We start from the raw sequence: 19,341 nt of genomic DNA on the forward strand, positions 1-19,341 counted from the left end.
CTAATTTCACTCTTCCAAATCTGTTTTTTAATGAAAAAAAATTAAACTGCAAGTGATTACAACAATACAAAAAAAAGGAGATGGGAAAAAATTACCAATGAAGAAAAAGGAAAAAGCTTTCACAAGAAGGCAATTCCAGGCATTAATGGTATTCAAAACCCGGTCAATGACTTGAAAGTCAGCTTACCAATGCAGAGCCAGCACTGGTGGATGTCCACAGCAAAAGAAGTTATGAGACCCGATTTCAAATCATGCTTTAATGTCCACGCATTGCTTGAAGACCTGAGGTCCCAGCCAACCAGAGAGCCGTTCACAGTGGCATAGGCCAGAACAGACTGCGCCCCAGAGTTGAAGTGATGCATATCCACGACACAACCATCCTCCTTCTGGTCTAGAGTTCTAAAGAAATACACAAAGCAAAAGGCAAAGACTTTTCTAGTCACTGAAAACAGAGCACCAGTCTCCATTTAAGATGCATTTATATTCTAATCATGGTCAAGAAACAAAAACTCTGTGACCCATCAAGACAATGATAGCTGAGGCATTTTTTTTCAAATTATTTTAGACTTACAGAAGAGTTGCAAAAATGGTACATGGAATTCCTGTATATCCGTGTCACCCAGCTTCCCCTCATGTTAACACCTTACATAACCATAGAACATTTATTGAAACTAAGAAATTAACCTTGGTACAATACCAGTAAACTATGACATATTAGATTTCATCAGTTTTTCCACTAGTGTCCTTTTACTGTTCCAGGATCCAAACCAAGAAACCACATGGCATTTAGCTGTCATGTCTCTTCAGTCTCCTCACATCTGACAGTTCCTCAGTCTTTCATGCCCTTGACATTTTGGAAGAGTACGGGTTAGTTATTTTACAGAATGTTCCTCAATTTGGTTTTGCCTCATGTGTTCTCACAAACAGACTGAGTTTATGCCTAATTAGAAGGAGACCACAGAAGTGACGAGCATTCCTCAGTGCGTATATGAGGGTATGCACGCCCTCGTAAATGTATTAGTGGTGATGTTGACCTTGATCACTTGGTTAAGGTGGTGTCTGCCAGAATTCTCCACTGTAAACTCATTATCTTTCCATTTATAAATACTCAACATTTAGGGGAAATACTTTTCAGACTATGCAAAAATCCTGCTTCTGATTACTCTTCTGTTCACTAATTTTAGGATCTGTTGACAGATCATGCCTGTGGCGTTCTAATGGTCACTTTCTATTTCCCTCATTCCTTCTACACTTATTAGAATTCTTCTGTAAGAACGAGTTGTCACCTCTTCTCCATGAATTTATTTATTCATTTACTTATTTATATATCAGTATGGACTCAGATATTTATTTTATTCTTTGAGTTATAACCCAATACTATTGTTATTTATTTTGTTGCTCAAGTTGTTTCAAATTTGGCCATGGGAAGCTCACTCAGAGCAAAATCTAATCATCCTGGCGCAGGTTCCTAATCTAGGTAATCAATGTTTGCTTAGGGTAAAGATAATAACATCCATAGTGAAAAGCGCTGTCACCCGAGAGGTACCTATGCACAGAATGTGCACGTCTGAGTGTGTGTGTCCTGCCAGCAGTCACCACACAACAATTTTGCCAATAGCTCTTTGTTAATTTACATGGAACTCAACAGGTATAGAGACAGTACAGTCATCCTCTGCTGAAACAATTTTAAAGAAAACTGGCAGGTATTGGTTTTTTAGTTAAAAGCCATACATAATATGACCTGGACAAAAGCTGCCCATATCTATTTAGTGAATGTGTTAAAAATAACACATTTTTAATTGCAAAGGCAAAACAAAATAATAAACAAACAATACAAACAAATAATAAAATTCTAGGTGATCCAACAAACATCCTTTTCTGCCTTAGCTACCCAATGGCCACGACTTACAATCCACTTAACTATCAGCATCTGCTCATTCTGCTTTCTTCCTGTGGGGTCCACCGCCTCTGCCCTCCACGCTCTACTTGACTGCTCTACTTCAGCCCACTGACTTGCAGCTGATCTCCCCTCCTCCGCGCCTTCTTCTCTACCCCCTGCAAGCTGGCTCCCCTGTCCCCGTAACATGGCACATTATCACACCGCACTGAAATCATCACGGCTTGTTTCTCCCACTAGACTGTAGTTTCTTAGCATAACATATCTTATCTGCCTTTGGAATCCTCGGTGTGTAGCACATACTGGTCAGCCGAAGATCTGTTCTGCTTTATCTTTAAATATCTTACCTTGTGTGCATTTAATCTGTAGGCAACCACAATTTGTAAGAAGTGAAGGAAATTCTTAAATAAAACCAGCCAGTATTTTGTTTTAAAATGATAAGCAAATCATCTAACTAAACGCTCCACTCCATTTCCTGTCAACTTAGAGGTTTTAATGCCAAGTGACAAAATGCTGACAACGTTTGAGTTTTCTTTAATGAAGAACACACATATTCTCAAAATCAACCAGCCAGAGTTGTGCTTTTTAGTAGTTGAGACAGAAGATATAACTGATAATTAAGTCATTCAGACAGGTTCCTGACTGGAATGAGCCACAAGTTCAAAGCTGCCCTTCTGACCTACTGACAAATTGGCAGAAAATGAGATATACAGACATAGCTTTCTGAAACTACATGTGATAGATTTGAGTTGGAAATGCAGCTTTATTCATTTCACATGTTTAAAAAAAGAAGCACGACGTAATAGGCCCTCAGTTGATCCCAACTACATGGAGGAGGTGGGGATTAAATTAGCCTAGTGCACTAAATGCAGTTTAAAAAACACAAAAGATAGATACCTGCTTTGTAGAGGATGAATTTTTGGAGACTTGGGTAGCTTAGAAGCCTCGATTCCAAGAAGCTGGACAGCACCATTATCAGACGCTATGGCTAAGTAGTGGGAACCCTGACAGAATGTAAGAGTTTTGACACGTCCTCCAATTCGGCTATATGTGAGAATAGATCTGCACAAAAGAAAAATAAGATTGCATTTCTGAAAGGGCCAGAAGAGCATTATTATTGCTGATATTAAATAAATATCCTCATGACTATTAAAAAACAAAATTACTAGGAGGTCTGTTTCACCTCCTTGGTCTCATAAGGAAAACAAGAATCTCCCTCAAAAGCACTGGTACAAAATCATCTTGTCTTCTATTTTCAAATGGCCATCTTCACAAACTTCTCTCCTATCACAGAAAGATGGTCTATCCTCCTTTCCAGCTGGAACTCCCATACTTGTGGTTTTGATCCAGTTCTCCTTCCACTTTTGCAAAACCTTAAAGCCTACTCTTACGCCCTTCAGTTATTCTATAATCCCTAAGATGCAGCCTAGCACAGCAGGAAAATCACTGGCTTTGGAACCAAAGAGCTGAGTTCTACTACTGACTACCTATATGATCCTGGTCAAGGCACTTCACCTCCTCTGTGTCTCAGTTTACTCATCTATAAAACAAGGAGTGCCCAACTTCTCCAACTGGGACATAGTGAAGCTCAAATAATATATAAATCATAAAATATTCATAAATGCAAAATATTATACAATAGTCTCTCTCACACACGTTTACCTCTCAAGCTGTCTATTCTCCTTCCTTAAATTCACTGCCAAACTTCTTGAATATATAATCTACACAGGGTGCCCCCCATTATCATCAATTCCCTCCTTCACTACCCTCCACACAAGCTGCATACTCACCCTTTCAAGGGGTCATACCTATAAAAGGTCACAAGCCCCTAATCTCTACTTTGTGTAACTGATTTCATTTTAGTATACAAGTTAATATACATTAAATAAACAAAAATTATAAAAATACAAAAAAGAATATATAAAAGCAAAAACATTTATAATTCTACCACCCAGAGAGAAACACCATTAACATTTTATTTTATTTTTATTTTATTTTATTTTTTGCTGGGAAAGATTTGCCCTGAGCTAACAACTATTGCCAATCTTCCTTTTTTTTCCCTCCCCAAAGCCCCAGTACCTAGTTGTAAGTCCTTCTAGTCCTTCTATGCAAGCTGCCACCACAGCATGGCTACTGACAGACAAGTGGTGTGGTTCTGTGACCAGGAACCAAACCCAGGCCACCAAAGAGGAGAGCACCAAACTTTAATGACTAGGCCATCAGGGCTGGCTCAACATTTTATTACATATCCTTTCAAAGGGTTTTCTATGCATATTATAATATATTCATATATATCCATATTTGCTTTTTAAATAAATATGGAACCATATTTTATATTCTTTATTAATCATCTCTCTCTAGCTCACTTTTTCTTAATAACAGCTTTGGTGAAATAAAATTCACATAACAAAGTATAAAAACATTTTAAAGTATACAATTCAGTGATTTTTAGTATGTTAACATAATTCTGCATAGATATTGTTATCTAATTCCAGAACATTTTCATCATTCCAAAGAAACAAAAAAAAAAACCCCACCTCACATCCATTAGCCTTCACACCCCATTTTCCCCTCCTCCCAGCCCCTGGAAACAACTAATGTATTTAAATTTTCTATGAATTTGCCTATTCTGGACATTTCATATAAGTGCAGTCATACATTAGGTGGCCTTTTGTATCTGGCTTCTTTCACTTAGCATAATGTTTTCAAGGTTCATCCATTTTTTATGGCCAAATATCATTCCATTGTATGGATATACTACATTTTGTGTATCCATTCATCACTTGATAAACATTTGTACTGTTTCCACCTTTTACCTACTATGAATAATGCTGCTATAAACATTTCTAGATAAGTCTTTAAGAGGACATATGTCTCAAACACACTGCCTACAAGGGCCCAGCCAGTATGGCAGATGAGTACCAGGGACAAGGCAATGGGAGAGATGAGAATGCCAGTATGCCTGGTCTCTCTAGCTTGCTTGCTTTCTCTCCCCCCCCCTTTTAATATTGAGATATAATTTACATACCATAATACTCATCCTTTTAAAGGGATTTATAGTATAGTCACTAAATTTTGCAACCATCACCATTATCGAATTCCAGAACACTTTCATCACCCCAAAAAGAAATCCTGTACCCATTAGCAGTCACTCCTCAATGCTCTCTCCCCCCAGCTCCTGGCAACTACTAATCTACTTTCTGTCTCTATGGATTTGTCTATTCTGGACATTTCAAATAAATGGAATAATACAATACCCTCACTGGCTTTTGGATCAGGCTTCTTTCACTTAGCATAATGTTTTCAACGTTTATCCATGTTGTAGCATGTATCAGTATTTCATTCATTTTTACGGCTAAATAATAACCCATTTTATGGATATACCACCAATTTTGTTCATCCATTCACCAGCTGATAAGACACTCTGGTTTTCACTTTTTGGCTATTATGAATAATGCTGCTATGAACACTAGTGTATAGATTTTGTGTAAACACGTTTTCAACTGTCTTGGGTTTATTCCTACAAGTGGAATTGTGGGGTCATCTATGTTTAGCATTTTGAGAAACCACCAAATTGTTTTCCAAAATTGCTGCACCATTTTACATTCCCATCAGCAAGGTACAAAGATTTCAATTTCTCAACATCCTCTCCAACACGTCATTTTGTCTTTTTGATTATAGCCGTTCTAGTAGGTTCAAAGTGGCATGTCATTGTGGTTTTGGTTTGCATTTCTCTAGTGACTAATAACGTGGAGCATCTTTTTGTATACTTATTGGTCCTATTTGGAGAAACATCTATTTCAGTCCTTTGTCTAATTTTTAATTGAGTTGTCTTTTTATTGTTGAGTTGAAAGAGTTCTTTAGATATTCTGGGTACTTAGATACATTATTTACAAATATTTCTCTCATTCTGTGGGTTGTCCTTTCACTTTCTTGATACTGTCATTTGAAGCACAAATGTTTATAATTTTGATGAAGTTTCATTTGCCTATTCTTTCTATTATCACTTGTGCTTTTGATAGCATATCTCAGAAACTTTTCCCTAATCCAAGGTCATGAAGAGTTATATGCTTATGTTTTCTTCTAAAAGTTTTATAGTTTAGCTCTTACACTTAGGTCTATGATCCATTCCAAAAAATTCTCTGGAAATTTATCCTTCTGCCTGTGGATACCCAGTAATCCCAGCACCCTTTGTTCACACTATTCCTTCCCCCATGGAATTGTCCTGGCACCCTTGTCAAAAACAATGACCATAAATGTATTTCTGCAGGTCTGTTCTATCCCAATGATTCATACATTTATCCTTATGACAGTAACATACTGTCTTGATTACTATAGCTTTGTAGCAAATCTGGAAGTGTGAGTTCTCCAACTTGGTTATTTCAATATTGTATTGGCTATTTCAGTCCTTTGCATTTCTTTACGAATTTTAGTATCAGATTGTCAATTTCTGGGGGAAAAATGGCAGCTGGAAATTTCATAGGGATTGTGTTGAATCTGTAGATCAATTTGGGGAGTATGTCTATCTTAACAATGTCGAGCATTCCACTGAAATGAACATGGCACATCTTTCCACTTATCTAGGTCTTCTATAATTTCTTTCAATGATGTTTTGTAGTTTTCAGTGTACAAATCTTGGACATTTTTGTTAAAGTTATCCCTATATATTTTATTCTTTTTGATATTATAAATGGAATTGTGTTAATTTCATCTTTGAACTCTTCATTGTTAGCATACAGAAATGCAATTGGTTTTTGTATACACAAATACAGCATGATATATTCTGCAACTTTGCTGAACTCATTTGTTAGTTATAATAGGTTATTTTATTGCTTAAGAGAGTCTATATACAAGATCACGCTGTCTGCTAATATAGTTTTTCTTCTTCCTTTCCAACGTATATGCCTTTTCTTTCTTTTCCTTAACTAACTGCCCTGGCTAGAACCTGTAGTACAATGCTGAATGGAAGTGTCTAGAGTGGACATTCTTACCGGGTTCCTCATTTTAGGGGAAAAGCTTTCAGTCTTTCACCATTGAGTATGACACTAGCTATGAGTTTTTTGTAGATGTTCTTTATCACTTCTCATCTTTTACCAGTTGGTTATTTTTAATTTTATAAAAGGGTGTTAGATTTTATCAAATGCTTTGAGAGTCTGCTGAGATGATCATGTGGTTTTTATCCATTATTCTCTTAATATGATATATTCAGTCATTTATTTTTGTAGTTGAACAAGGTTTGCACTCTTGGGATAAATTGCACTTGGTCATGGTATACAATCCTTTTAACATGTTGGATTTGGTTTCCTTGTATTTTGTTGAGAATTTTTATGCCTATAGTTACAGGTATTAGTCTGTTGTTTTCTTGTGATGTATTTGTCTGATTGTGGTATCAGGGTAATAATGGCTTTACAAAATGAGTTAGGAGGTGTTCTTTCATCTATTTTTTGAAAGAGTTTTTGAAGGATGAGTGTTAATTCATTAAACATTTGATAGAATTCATCAAGAAGCCATCTCAGCCTGGGCTTTTCTCTATGGGAAGATTTTTTAAATTACTAATTTAATCTCTTTTTATTCTAGGTCTATTCAGATTTTCTATTTCTTCCTGAGTCATTTTTGACAGCTTGTGTCTCTCTAGGAATTTGGCCATTTCATCTAGCATATCTGATTTGTTGGCATACAATTATTCATAGTATTTCCTTCATAGTTCCTTTATTTCTGTCAGGTCAGTAGTAATGTCCCCTCTTTCATTCCTAATTTTAGTAATTTGAGTCCTCTTCCTTTTTTTATTGGTTATTGTAGAAAAGGTTTGCCAATTTTGATCTTTCCAAGGAACCAGCTTTTGCTTTTGTTGATTTTTCTCCTTTATTCTTATTCTCTATTTCATTTATTTCCTCTTTAGTCTTTATTATTTCCTTCCTTCTACTTGCTTTAGGTTTACTTTGCTCTTCTTTTTCTAGTTTCTTAAGGTTAAGGTAAGTTATTGATTTAAGATCTTTCTTCCTTTACATAATAGAGATGTTTACAGTTATAAATTTCTCTCTCAACACTCCTTTAGCTGCATTCCATAAGCTCTGGTATGTTGGTTTTCATTTTCATTCATCTCACAGTATTCTCTAATTTCCCTTTAAAGAACCATTGGTCATTTAGCCATGTGTTGTTTCATTTTCACATTTGTAGATTTCCCAAATTCCTTTCTGTTAACAGTTATCTAGTTTCATTCCACTGTGGTTAGAGAACACACATGTTGGTATGTTTCAATCTTTTTAAATGTATTGAAGCTTCTTTTATGGCCTCATATATGGTTTAATCTGGAAAGTATTCCATATGCACTTGAGAAGAATTTGTATTCTGCTGTTGTTGGGTGGAGTACTCTGTTGATATCTGTTAGATCTGTGTCTTTGAATCTAAAGTATGTTTCTTGTAGACAACACATAGCTATATCGTGTCTTTTCATCCTTTCTGCCAACTCTGCCTTTTGATTACATTTAATGTGCTTACCAATAAGATAGGATTTATGTTTGACATTTTGCTACTTGTTTTCTCCGTATCTTATGCAGGTTTTTGTTCGTCTTGTATTCCTCCATTACAGCCTTCTTTTGTGTTAAAAAGATATTTTCCCATTTTAATTCCCTTGTTGTTTCTTTTACTATTTTTGAGTTTTACTAAACGTTTTTAAGGGTTTTCTTTAGTGGTTGCCCTGGGAAATACAAATAACATCAAAAAATGAGCAGATTAATACAAACTTATAATACACAAAAACTTTGCTTCAATCTCTCTCTCCCTTCCTCCCTTGTCTGTACTATTATTGTCATACAAATGACATATTTATATAAGCCCATCAAAAGAGTTTTATAATTATTTCTTTATAAGTTATCTTTTAAATCAGACAGCACATAAAAACAGTTTCAAACAAAAGCAATTTGTACTGTCTTTTATATTTACTTATGTATTTACCCTGACCAGTGCCCTTATTTCTCCATGTGGATTCAAGTTACTAACTCATGTCCTTTTCTTTCAACACAAAAGACTCCTTTTAGTATTTCTTTCAGGAAAAATCTGCTAGCAATAAATCCCCTGCTTTTATTGATCTTGGAATGTCTTGATTTTGCCTCTGTTTTGAAGGACAGTTTTGCTGGATATAGAATTACTGGTTGACAGTCTTTTTCTTTCAACTCTTTGAATATGCCATCTCACTGATTTCCAGTCTCTGTCGTTTCTGATGAAACGTCACCTGTTAATCTTACTGAAGATCCCTCATACGTGACGAGTCACATTTCTTTCATTGCTTTCAAGATTCTCTCTCTGTCTTTCAATGGTTTGCTTATTGCGTGTCTGGATGGCTCTCTTTGATTTTTATCCTACTTGGAATTTGTTGAGATTCTTAGATGTGCCGATTAATGTTTTCCATCAAATCTGGGAAGTTTTCAGCCATTATTTCTTCAAATATTCTTTCTGCTTTTTTCCTCTCCTCACCTTCTAGGACTCCTATTAAGTGTACACTGGCACACCTGATGGTGGTGTACAGGTCTCTGAGGCTCTGTTCACTTTTCTTTATTCTTTTTTAGTTTTTGTACCTCTAACAATAATGTCAATTGATTTATCTTCAGGTCTCTGTTTTATTTTCTTGCCAGTTGAAATCTGCTGTTCAGCCTCTCGAGTGACTCATTTCAGTGATTATACTTTCCAATTCCAGAATTTCTATTTATCATCTCCTTATTGATACTATTTGATGAGACATTTTTCTCATACTTTCCTTTTAATTCTTTGACATGGTTTCTTTTAATTCTTTGGACTCATTTATTTTTTGGTGAGGAAGATTGGCCCTGAGCTAACATCTGTTGCCAATCTTCCCCTTTTTGCTTGAGGAAGATTGTCACTCAGCTAACATCCATGCCAATCTTCCTCTACTTTGCATGTGGGATGCCAGCACAGCATGACTTGATGAGTGGTGTATAGGTCCATGCCCAGGATCTGAACCTGTGAACCCGAGGCTACTGAAGCAGAGTGCACAAACTTAACCACTATGCCATATTTTAATAGCTAATTTAAAGTGTTTATCTAGTAAATCCAATGTCTGAGATTACTGAGGTTCAGTTTCCATTGATTGTCTTATTTCCTGTGTATAGGCCATAGTTTCCTGTTTCTTTGCACAATTTGTAATTTTTTATTCAAAACTGGACATTCTAATTAATACGTGTCAACTTTAGAAATAAGATTATTCTAGTGTTGTTGCTGTTTGTTTAGTGACTTTCCTGGACTAATTCTATAAAATCTGCATTCTTTCTCACATGTGGATTGCTTCCATAAAGACTGTATTCTTTCTCTTCAGTGTCACCACTGAAGTCCTTGCTCAATTAGCTTGGTGGTCAGCTAGTGACTGAAAAGATGTTTCCTTACAAGCCTCGAACTGAGTGTTCCAGTTTTTGTTGGGGCTCTCTGTGTTTGTGTTGTGGTGCACCTTCAACAAAGCAGCTTACAACTCTGCCTTATCCTTTATTTCTTGCTTGTGCAGAGTCTCAAGGTTAGCCAGAAGTGAGGATTCAGGTTCTTCTCAGTTTCCTGAACATGTGCACAACCCTGCACATGCATGTAGCCTTGCAGATGCCTATGAATACATCCAAACTTTTCAAAGGCCCCTATGGCCACCTCATTCCCTAGTTCCTCCTTTTAAGTTTTTTGTCAGCATCTTGCTAGTTACAACTGTTAATGCCACCTTTGGCAGATGCAATGTTAAGTAAAGAACACTGACAATTTCAACAAATGTCCTGTGGTAGAGTTTTTCTCAAGGAACAAGGTATGAGTCAGGTTAAATAAATACAAGCCCTGATAATGGAACTTTTCAGCAAGCTGGCAAAAGGTCAACTAATGAAAATTCTCTGGAGATGGGGCTTTTGGGGAGTTCCAAGCCCATTAATGACCCCTCCAGTGGCTACTAAGCTGCTGGTTTTCATGGCTCTCTCAGTTGTGAGACTGGTAGTTTTCAAAGCTACCAGAGAGCTTGGTAGAAGAGGATGGAATTAGGGACCACAGGGCTCACTGTTCCGTGAGTCAGCTGTTTTTCTTGAATAACATTCTTCGGATTGATGCAGGACTTTAGTTAATTTCTAGAGTTCTGAAAAAGTTGATTTTGACAGTTTTTGTCACTGTTCTCATTGTTTTTATGGAAGAGAAGATTTTTGGAAGTCTCTGATATATATGTTTCAACATCAGTTTTACTTTTGCACCATCACTTATTTATCTAACTACACTCCTAACTGCTGAACCTTTAGTTTGCTTCTAATTTTTTACTATTATAAAAAAGCCAATCTGAACAGCCTTAAAACTAAATATATGAGCTTATTCTTAGTTATTTCCTTAGGATATGGACATCATAAAGGCTCGTGATACATATCATCAAAAAGTCCTCCAGGGATGACGGATGTATCATCAACTGCATTCCACCAAAGGGCAATGTATGAGAATGCCCAACAGCCCTACTAGGTTTTCACGATACTTGGCTTTTCTTATTGCATTTAAGAGCTGCCTATAAGTCCGTTTCTCAAAACTCTCTCTTCTGTTGAAGTCTAATAGTCTCTTCTCTCTCCTTTTCAGACCTCTCTTTTCCGGTCCCCAAAATTCAATTTCCCAAGATTCAAGCCTTTATAACCCTTTACATTCCCTTTTCTTCAGAGTAGCCTCACTACTCAAAGACTCTGACTTCCGAGACTATCAGTCACTCTAAAATATGTAACCCTAATACTAACGACTTTCTTGCACACTTCTCATATTGTTTCAATTCTTCATTGGGACAAAACTCCACTTAGATGTTTTACCATCAAATTCAACAAGTACCAAATGCACCAATCTCCCCTAAAATTGAGATGCTAAATAAGCCAAAAATAGGGTAGCATAAAAAGCATATGTGAAAGATATAATTTAGAATACTATAAAAGATAAAGTTGAAAAATCTTTGTGAAAGTTTAGAAAAACAGCAATTTCTCTAGAACTAGTTCCCAATGGACAAACTAAAAGTCTACCTCAAATAAGAAAGAATAAAATAACAGCCAAATCCAGATGGCCTAAATTACCATCATAATTCAATGAGAAAGTTAGGACTTGGAACTGCGTGGTCAGCCAACAGAATACATACGGGAAGGGCATCAGTAGTCAGAATGTACTAGTAACATTTCCTAGGAAAACACATCAGTTTTGCTGCTTTTTCCCAGTCACCAACTGTTCCCACTTGGTTCTGGCAATAATAATGGCCTCCTTCTCCCCTCATCAGTTCATGAAGGCATGTGATGAGGGGAACATACTCTGTTCCCTTCTCCTCTTCCCCACCCTGGGACCTGGAATGAAGTACCTCCAAGCCAAGGCCTACTGCACCCCACAATAAGACAGCAGCTGCGTCCAGAGGAAATCCAATCTCCTGATCATCACACAAACTTCTCAAAGACAATACAGTCAGCTAAACTGCCACATTTTCTGGGATACCACTGTCTGAAATGTGACACTGGGATACAGAAGGCATGACTCTATGACAAAAATTATTGGAGAATTAACAAGTGAGGTTTTTGCAAAGCTAACAGAGGATTCCAAGTTCTTACTTGAGAAGTTTACTCGTATCAATTAAACTTCTCCTAATAAAAGAAAGGATGAATGCAATGATGATAATAACAAAGAACCATTTGGAAAATAATTATCAGAAGAGGTGTCTAAAATACTTATCAAAATGCTAATGAGGGTGGGAAAAAATCAAAAGAATGGTTGCAAGCAGGGAGGAGGCAAGGATTTTACATGAAAAAATATAAGGCGAACATGCTGTTGTCATGGTTATGTTATGTATCTTGAGAGCGGTTTAAGTTGCACAGGTATATGCATTTGTTGAAACTCATAGAATGGTTCATTTGAGATCTGTGTACTTTATAGCATACAAATTTTATGCCAAAAAAGAAAAAAATAACTATAAACAAATACTGAATTCTAGTTAATGATATGCATGCTGAAGTTTTTAGGGGAAGTGTACTGATGTCTGCAACTTACTTTGAAATACATTTTAAAAAGATGAATTGATAGGAGGATGGATAATTACATGACACAGCGAAACAGTAAAACTGTTAATAATAGAATCTGTGTGGCAAGTACATGGGTGTTCACTGTGAAACTCTTTCAACTTTTCTTATAGGTTTAAAAATTTCATAATAAAATGTTGACAAAAAATTGCTACATGGAGCCAGGATTCTTTCATTAGTTTTTGATTTAGTTTTTGACCAATGCAATGCCAAGAGAGAATGAACGTGAAAACAGTAATTAAGCATGGTGTAAAAATATAGAGCTCTTTTAAAAAATAAACAGCAAAAATCATATCAAGTTGGTAAGTAAGGAGTATACTTTTGAATTATTTTAGTTATCAAAGATATTTTGTTGTTTAACAATTTTGTGGTTAACTACAGTCAATGAACTGGTAACAAGAAAAGCACCAGAGAGCCCCCATGTCATTTTATGTCCATGAGATTCAGCTTTAATTCTAGTAGCTTTCCTTTCAGACTCAGACCAAACTAGGCACAGAATAAATATAAATATGGTAGAACTGATAGGGATGGTGGGGACAGGGAGAATGGGGTGGGGGCAGACAAGTAGACTGCATATCAAGTAGGGACATAGCTATAAAGTTGTACAAATCTAAAATACTTCTTATAATCACACTTAAAATCACATTAAGCGTATTTAAGGAGTCTTAGAGATTTCGAGTCACAAATTATCTCCATCTTGACCAAAACAGTGGGGCAACAGTATAGTATGTGTTTCCTTACACAGTCAGCCATTCTATCATTTGTTTACTTTTCTCTTGCTCATACTCCATCTAATGCACTCAACAAATCTTGCTGGCTCCACCACTGAAACACATCCAGAATCCGATCATTTCCCACTAACTCCACCCCTTGCTTGAATTACTGTAGCAGCCTCCTCTAGCGCTTCTGTCCTGCCCCTTTTCTGTCTATTCTCAACACAAAAGCCAAGAGCAATTCTGTTGAAATCTAACTCAGATCATGTCTCTCTGCTCAGAATTCCCCAAAGGCTCCTCATCTCACTCAGAGCAAAAGTCAAAGTCCTTTACCACAGCCTACAAAGCCCTCGGTCATCTGGCCTCTCTTACTTCTCCCTCTTGCTCACTCTGCTCCAGCCACACAGACCTTTCCCCTAGTCCTCAAACACACCTAACATCCTTCTGCTTCAGGGCCTTTGAAATCCCTGTTTCCTCTTCCTGGAATGCTCTTCCCCAAGATATCCACATGGCTCTTTCTCTACCTTTTTCAGGTCTTCCCTCAAATGACATGTTCTCTGTGAGGCATTCTCTAGCCAATTCACTTGAAATTCTACCATACTGCATTCCCTATCCCTCTTTCCTGCTATAGTTTTCTTCATAACATTTACCATCTAACATATATGATTTACTTATTTATATTGTTTATTGTCTGTCATCTCCCACTAGAAGGAAAGCTCCACAGAAGAGGTATTTTTGTCCATTTATCATTGCTGTATCCCTGGCACCTAAGAATAAATATTTGTTGACTGACTGAATGAATGGATTCTCCTTGTAAGCATATGTTACCTGGTAGTGGTGGTTTTCCCCTCCATCTTTTGACTGTTCCAGATTTTCACTGTGCCATCATTTGAACATGTTGCAAAAAGTGAGTGTTCATCAGAGACTCTAATTCGATTTACAGCAGATTTGTGTTCATGAAGATGTGCAACAAGCAGCCCTTTAGGACGCCATCCTAAGCAAAAGCAAAGGAATGTGTCTTAAACTATAGTTTACAAATACAATCTTCCCCTCAGCCTCCCAGCTACAGTCACCAATAACCAGCACGAGAACAATTATAAGAACTAAATGAAGGGTACCAATAGCTAGCCAATACCGAGTGGTCTACTGGAACCATGACAGATACTATTATCTATTGAGCAAGACATCCAAGACAGCAATTAACTGTTGCTCAAATAGACTGAGAAAGACTGAATCTGGGACCTTCTCTAGCATCTGAGAAGGGACAATAGTCACTTGCTAGCCAGAAAAACCCTGACTACTTGCTCAGTAGTGAGAGGTGATGACTATCCTGACCTAGAGAAAGCAGGAGCTAGGGAAGCAGCCAGAGGTTGCAAGTCTCAAAGACCCAGATCCACCACACCATAAATGTGTGACTTTGGGGTACTTACTGAAACTCTCTGAGCTTCAATTTCCTCAAAAGTAAAATGATGAAAGTATTACTTAACCCAAAGAGTGACTACATGGTTAATTAGATGTATAAAGAGTCTCATATTGTCCCAGGCCCATAGTAAACACCCAAATGTTTATTTCTTCCCTATCTGCCATCATTTATTCTATGGTATCAGTATGTTGGTATAAATGGTATTACAAATTACAGCCTCAGAATGCCCATGGATTTTCTAGTACTTTCTTTATGACATCTATACCCTTCTGCTTCATTATGCATATTATTTTTGTATATGATTAATTTCCTTTATGATAAATTCCCTGAGACCAGAGACCATGTCTTATCCATTCTGATTATCTAGCATGTCCTTGCATATAATTGTCTTCAATGTTTGCTGAATAAACTTTTATATTGTGTAACATTTAATCATATTTAATATTAATCTATTTTAAAACAAAACAGAAAACTATGCTGAAGATAATACTATATTGGGAGTCAGCACTGTGCCTAACTAAGTGACAACAATATCATTTTAGGATGAAATTATTTTTCACCAAGAAACATTTTTGAAACCCAGACTACAGCCAAGCATGGCTTACTCTAAGATAAAAAAATACATTGTTTCCTCTTGGATCTCTAGCCCACATGGGTGGGAAGAACAGCTGAATACAATTTTTAAGGAGGATATGCTGGATTTGAAAGTGATCAAAAACACTTTGCCATGAAGCCTAGATAATCTACCAGGCTAGGTTGAACATTTCCCTCTAGAGAAAACCAATTTCATGCAATCACTCAAGTGTAAAAAGAAAAAATCAAGAGTCCAACAGTCATTGCACATTTCTTGAACCACAAAATTTGACACCTTTTCTGTGATTACTGAATAAAACGTATAGCTCCACTTAAGTATAAAATGCCACTTATGAAGACAGATTCTATCATAAAATAAAGTAGACAGTTTGTGGTCAACTTTTTTTGTTTTTAAAGCAGGGCTGGTAAATAATATCAAACTATATTACAGAAACAATTTTATTTTGATAAGAAAGAATGTGACTAGAGATGACACTTACCGCTTTACATTTTCTAAATCTTTAAATCACTGATCTCTATCAGCATTTTCCCCATGTTCACAATAGAAGCCCATGGGAATTCACATAATTTTTAAATCTCTATGCATAGGCACACTATGCATTTCCCCTCAGAGTTTTCAAGCTAAATTTTTATTATTAAAATCTATATACAGAAACTCATTAAAATGTTTCTCAAAATCTACAAATATCAGAGACTAACTCTACCACATTACACTGAGCAAGTCTGTTAACACAGCTGAGTCACATCTTCATCTTAAATACCTCTAAATTTCTTTTAAATTTTCTCAGAAAGTAGGAGATTTTCCCCAAAATGTTGATAATTGTTGATGGTGGGTTTATAGATGATTTTGTTTTCTTTTTAAAAGTATCCATTATTTTCTAAATTTATCTTTTTTTAAAGGAAATTAATAGATTTTAAACCCTTCAGAAATTAAAAGCCAGAGTTTACTCCAAGAAGCCTGACATTCAATGAGAAAGTGACATGACACTAAGCAGGCAGGTAAAACTAAGCACTATACATGGGTCCATTTTTGGACAGAGACAGGCTAAAATACAAAATAGTAAGTGGTCTAAACAAGACACTGCAAGTTGCCCCCAGAGCTAAGAAGATCCAAATTCCAGAAATAATGACTTAAGATTTCTCATTTATTTTGCTTCTTCCTCTGGGCTTCCAAAGTGACAGTTTTGTTCTGACTTCCTCTGCCTGGTATCCTAGGCTCCGGCCCCCAGGCTGGGATACAACTACCTAGCAACAGCTCTTTACCAGGTGGTGGTGGTTTACTCTCCCACTCCGCGTTTTCCATCATCTGCTTAGCTATCCTCTCAGCATTACACTGCTCCCGCTTTTGTTGTATGAGCTGCTGAAGTTCAGTTTTACAAGTTGTGATCCGAATCTGGTAGGTGGATGGTAAAATTGTACTACTTAAAACCTGTATTGTTGGTTTTCTATTTTGGACATTTGTCACTTCTGGAATCTGCAAAACAAATCGAATTATAGGCATTTATGTCACAAGCAAAGTATATTTGATGATAAAAATGTATTCCTGCTCTCTCTACTCATTATATCAACTTTCTGTCCTTATTAATGTATTCATTTTTAAACCCATTTAAATACAATGACATTTTTTCAATGAAAACCTAGTTAAAATGAAGCTTAACCACAAACATTATATTTCCATACCTCTACATTATTAAAAAAAATTATCAGTGCATCGATAACATTAAACAAAAATCCTCATTAATTTAAGTGAAAGAAGTACAAATTTATCATTTGGTTGAGTTAATATTTTTCATTTAAAATATGATTTGCTAAGGAAGAGTTACCTTAAATTACAAGTTTATTTCAAATATATCAAAGTCATCATGACATTTCTCACACAAGGCAAACTTGGGACTTCTCTTTCCAGAAGTATTTCTGCTATTTTACAGATATAACTATATTAGAGGAAGAATAAAATGAGATTTAAAAGGTTCACTGTAGCCTAATTATAATCACAATTCATAATGAAGTCTTCAACCCCCTGTTCAGATCACTTTATCAATGAGTACTCTAAAATGAGACCTTTTACTTTTTTCTTTTTTTTTTGGTGAGAAAGATTGGCCCTGAGCTAATATCTCTTGCCAATCTTCTTCTTTTTGCTTGAAGAAGATTATCACTGAGCTATGTGCCAATCCTCCTCTATTTTGTGTGTGGGACACCACCACAGCACAGCATAACGAGCGGTGTGTAGGTCCGCACCAGGGACCCAAACCCACAAACCCCAGGCCGCCAAAGAAGAGCACGTGAACTTAACCATTATGCCACCAGACTAGCCCCGAAAATGAGACCTTTTTTGGTTCTTTCAATAACTACATATCCATTTGGCTATAAAATTAAAGATAAACCTGCCTTAGAAAGAAACATGTCCTCCCTAAAGGACAAGTCACTATATTGATTTTTCTGGTATAAACACAGCCTTTAAAAGTCCAAAACAGTAGAATGGGATTGAAAGACGAAAGGAACACTACTGCCTAGATGATAGTACCTGCGGAGAAGTTGACAAAGGGACACAAATGCCAGCAGAGGACTCAGAACGAGGAGGCTTCCCAGTCTGAATCACCTCCTGGTCACTCCCTTTAGGTAGGGCCTGTGGGATGTTTGGTGGTTCCAATGACCCAAACATGCTTTTCCATTCTTCATTTACATTTGAGTCTTGTTTTACATGTTTTCTAGCTATGAAAACAGATTCAGAATAGTTAGTCTGTAGGAAGCCTCTAAAACCTTTATTGCTTTTTTTTTTTTGGTGGGAGAGGAACAGCAGTGGACTTCCCATCCTATTGGTTCTTTATGATCTCCAATTTATCTATATTTATATATCAACTCATTAACTCTCACTGCATCTCTAGGGCAGATGAAACAGATGCACTTTCAATGGTATTAATAACTAGACATAACTGCTTCCTAGTTTCCCAAGGCTAGCTCCATCTCATGTAACCTCTTTATCTGAAGAACCAACAATAGAAACAACTTTTTCAAATGTCGCTGACCACAATGCTAAGTAGGACCTCTCTATTTCCAGTATCAGTTACATGGGAAACAAACAAAAAAATAGAAGAAATAAAATAGCAATTGCTATACAGCTACCTCCTGACTATAAAGAGATGAGAAATCCTTTATTTTATTAATCTTTGTCTAATTACAAAAAGTACATCAAGTAACACAAAGTTCTAGCATTACTAAAATATAACACAAACTGCCCCCATAACTTTGTACACCTCATAAAATACACAGTAGTTTAATGCTTTATTACTGTATTGTTTTCCAAAAATAATATATACTGTTTCACAACTTGCTTTTTCTCCTACCTAACTAAATATGCTGAACATTTATTTAACCATTCCCCTATTAAGGGACAATTACAGTAGTCCCCCCTTATCCACAGGGGGACACATTCCAAGACCCCCAGCAGATGCCTGAAACTGCAGATAATGCCCAACCCTACATATACTATGTTTTATCCTATATGTACATATTTGAGGTACAACAGCAAAACTACCATGAGTTTCTTTTTCCTTCTTCACAATTTCACAAATAGAAGATTCGTTCTTACCACAGATCTTAGCAACCTCAGCATACAATTTTCTTCTTTTTTTATTAAGTAGAGAGCTTTTACCTTTTCACTTA

At 36.4% G+C, this 19,341-nt stretch overlaps 1 protein-coding gene across 3 annotated transcripts in view; it reads right to left on the reverse strand.

The window, feature by feature from the left end:
- Nucleotides 1-19,341, reverse strand: part of PIK3R4 (phosphoinositide-3-kinase regulatory subunit 4) — a 65,753-nt gene that overhangs the window by 7,414 nt on the left and 38,998 nt on the right. For 2 of the 3 annotated variants that reach the window (XM_046675705.1, XM_046675714.1), the window contains exons 11-15: nucleotides 18,203-18,390; nucleotides 16,942-17,152; nucleotides 14,490-14,655; nucleotides 2,795-2,959; nucleotides 188-399 (exon numbers count right to left, since the gene is read on the reverse strand). In XM_046675705.1, coding sequence (XP_046531661.1) covers nucleotides 188-399; nucleotides 2,795-2,959; nucleotides 14,490-14,655; nucleotides 16,942-17,152; nucleotides 18,203-18,390 — 942 coding nt within the window. The remainder of the gene's footprint in view (nucleotides 1-187; nucleotides 400-2,794; nucleotides 2,960-14,489; nucleotides 14,656-16,941; nucleotides 17,153-18,202; nucleotides 18,391-19,341) is intronic. The other variant, XM_046675724.1, reaches the window with a different exon arrangement.

The sequence above is a fragment of the Equus quagga genome, chromosome 1 (assembly GCF_021613505.1).
Source record: "Equus quagga isolate Etosha38 chromosome 1, UCLA_HA_Equagga_1.0, whole genome shotgun sequence".
NCBI lineage: Eukaryota > Metazoa > Chordata > Mammalia > Perissodactyla > Equidae > Equus > Equus quagga.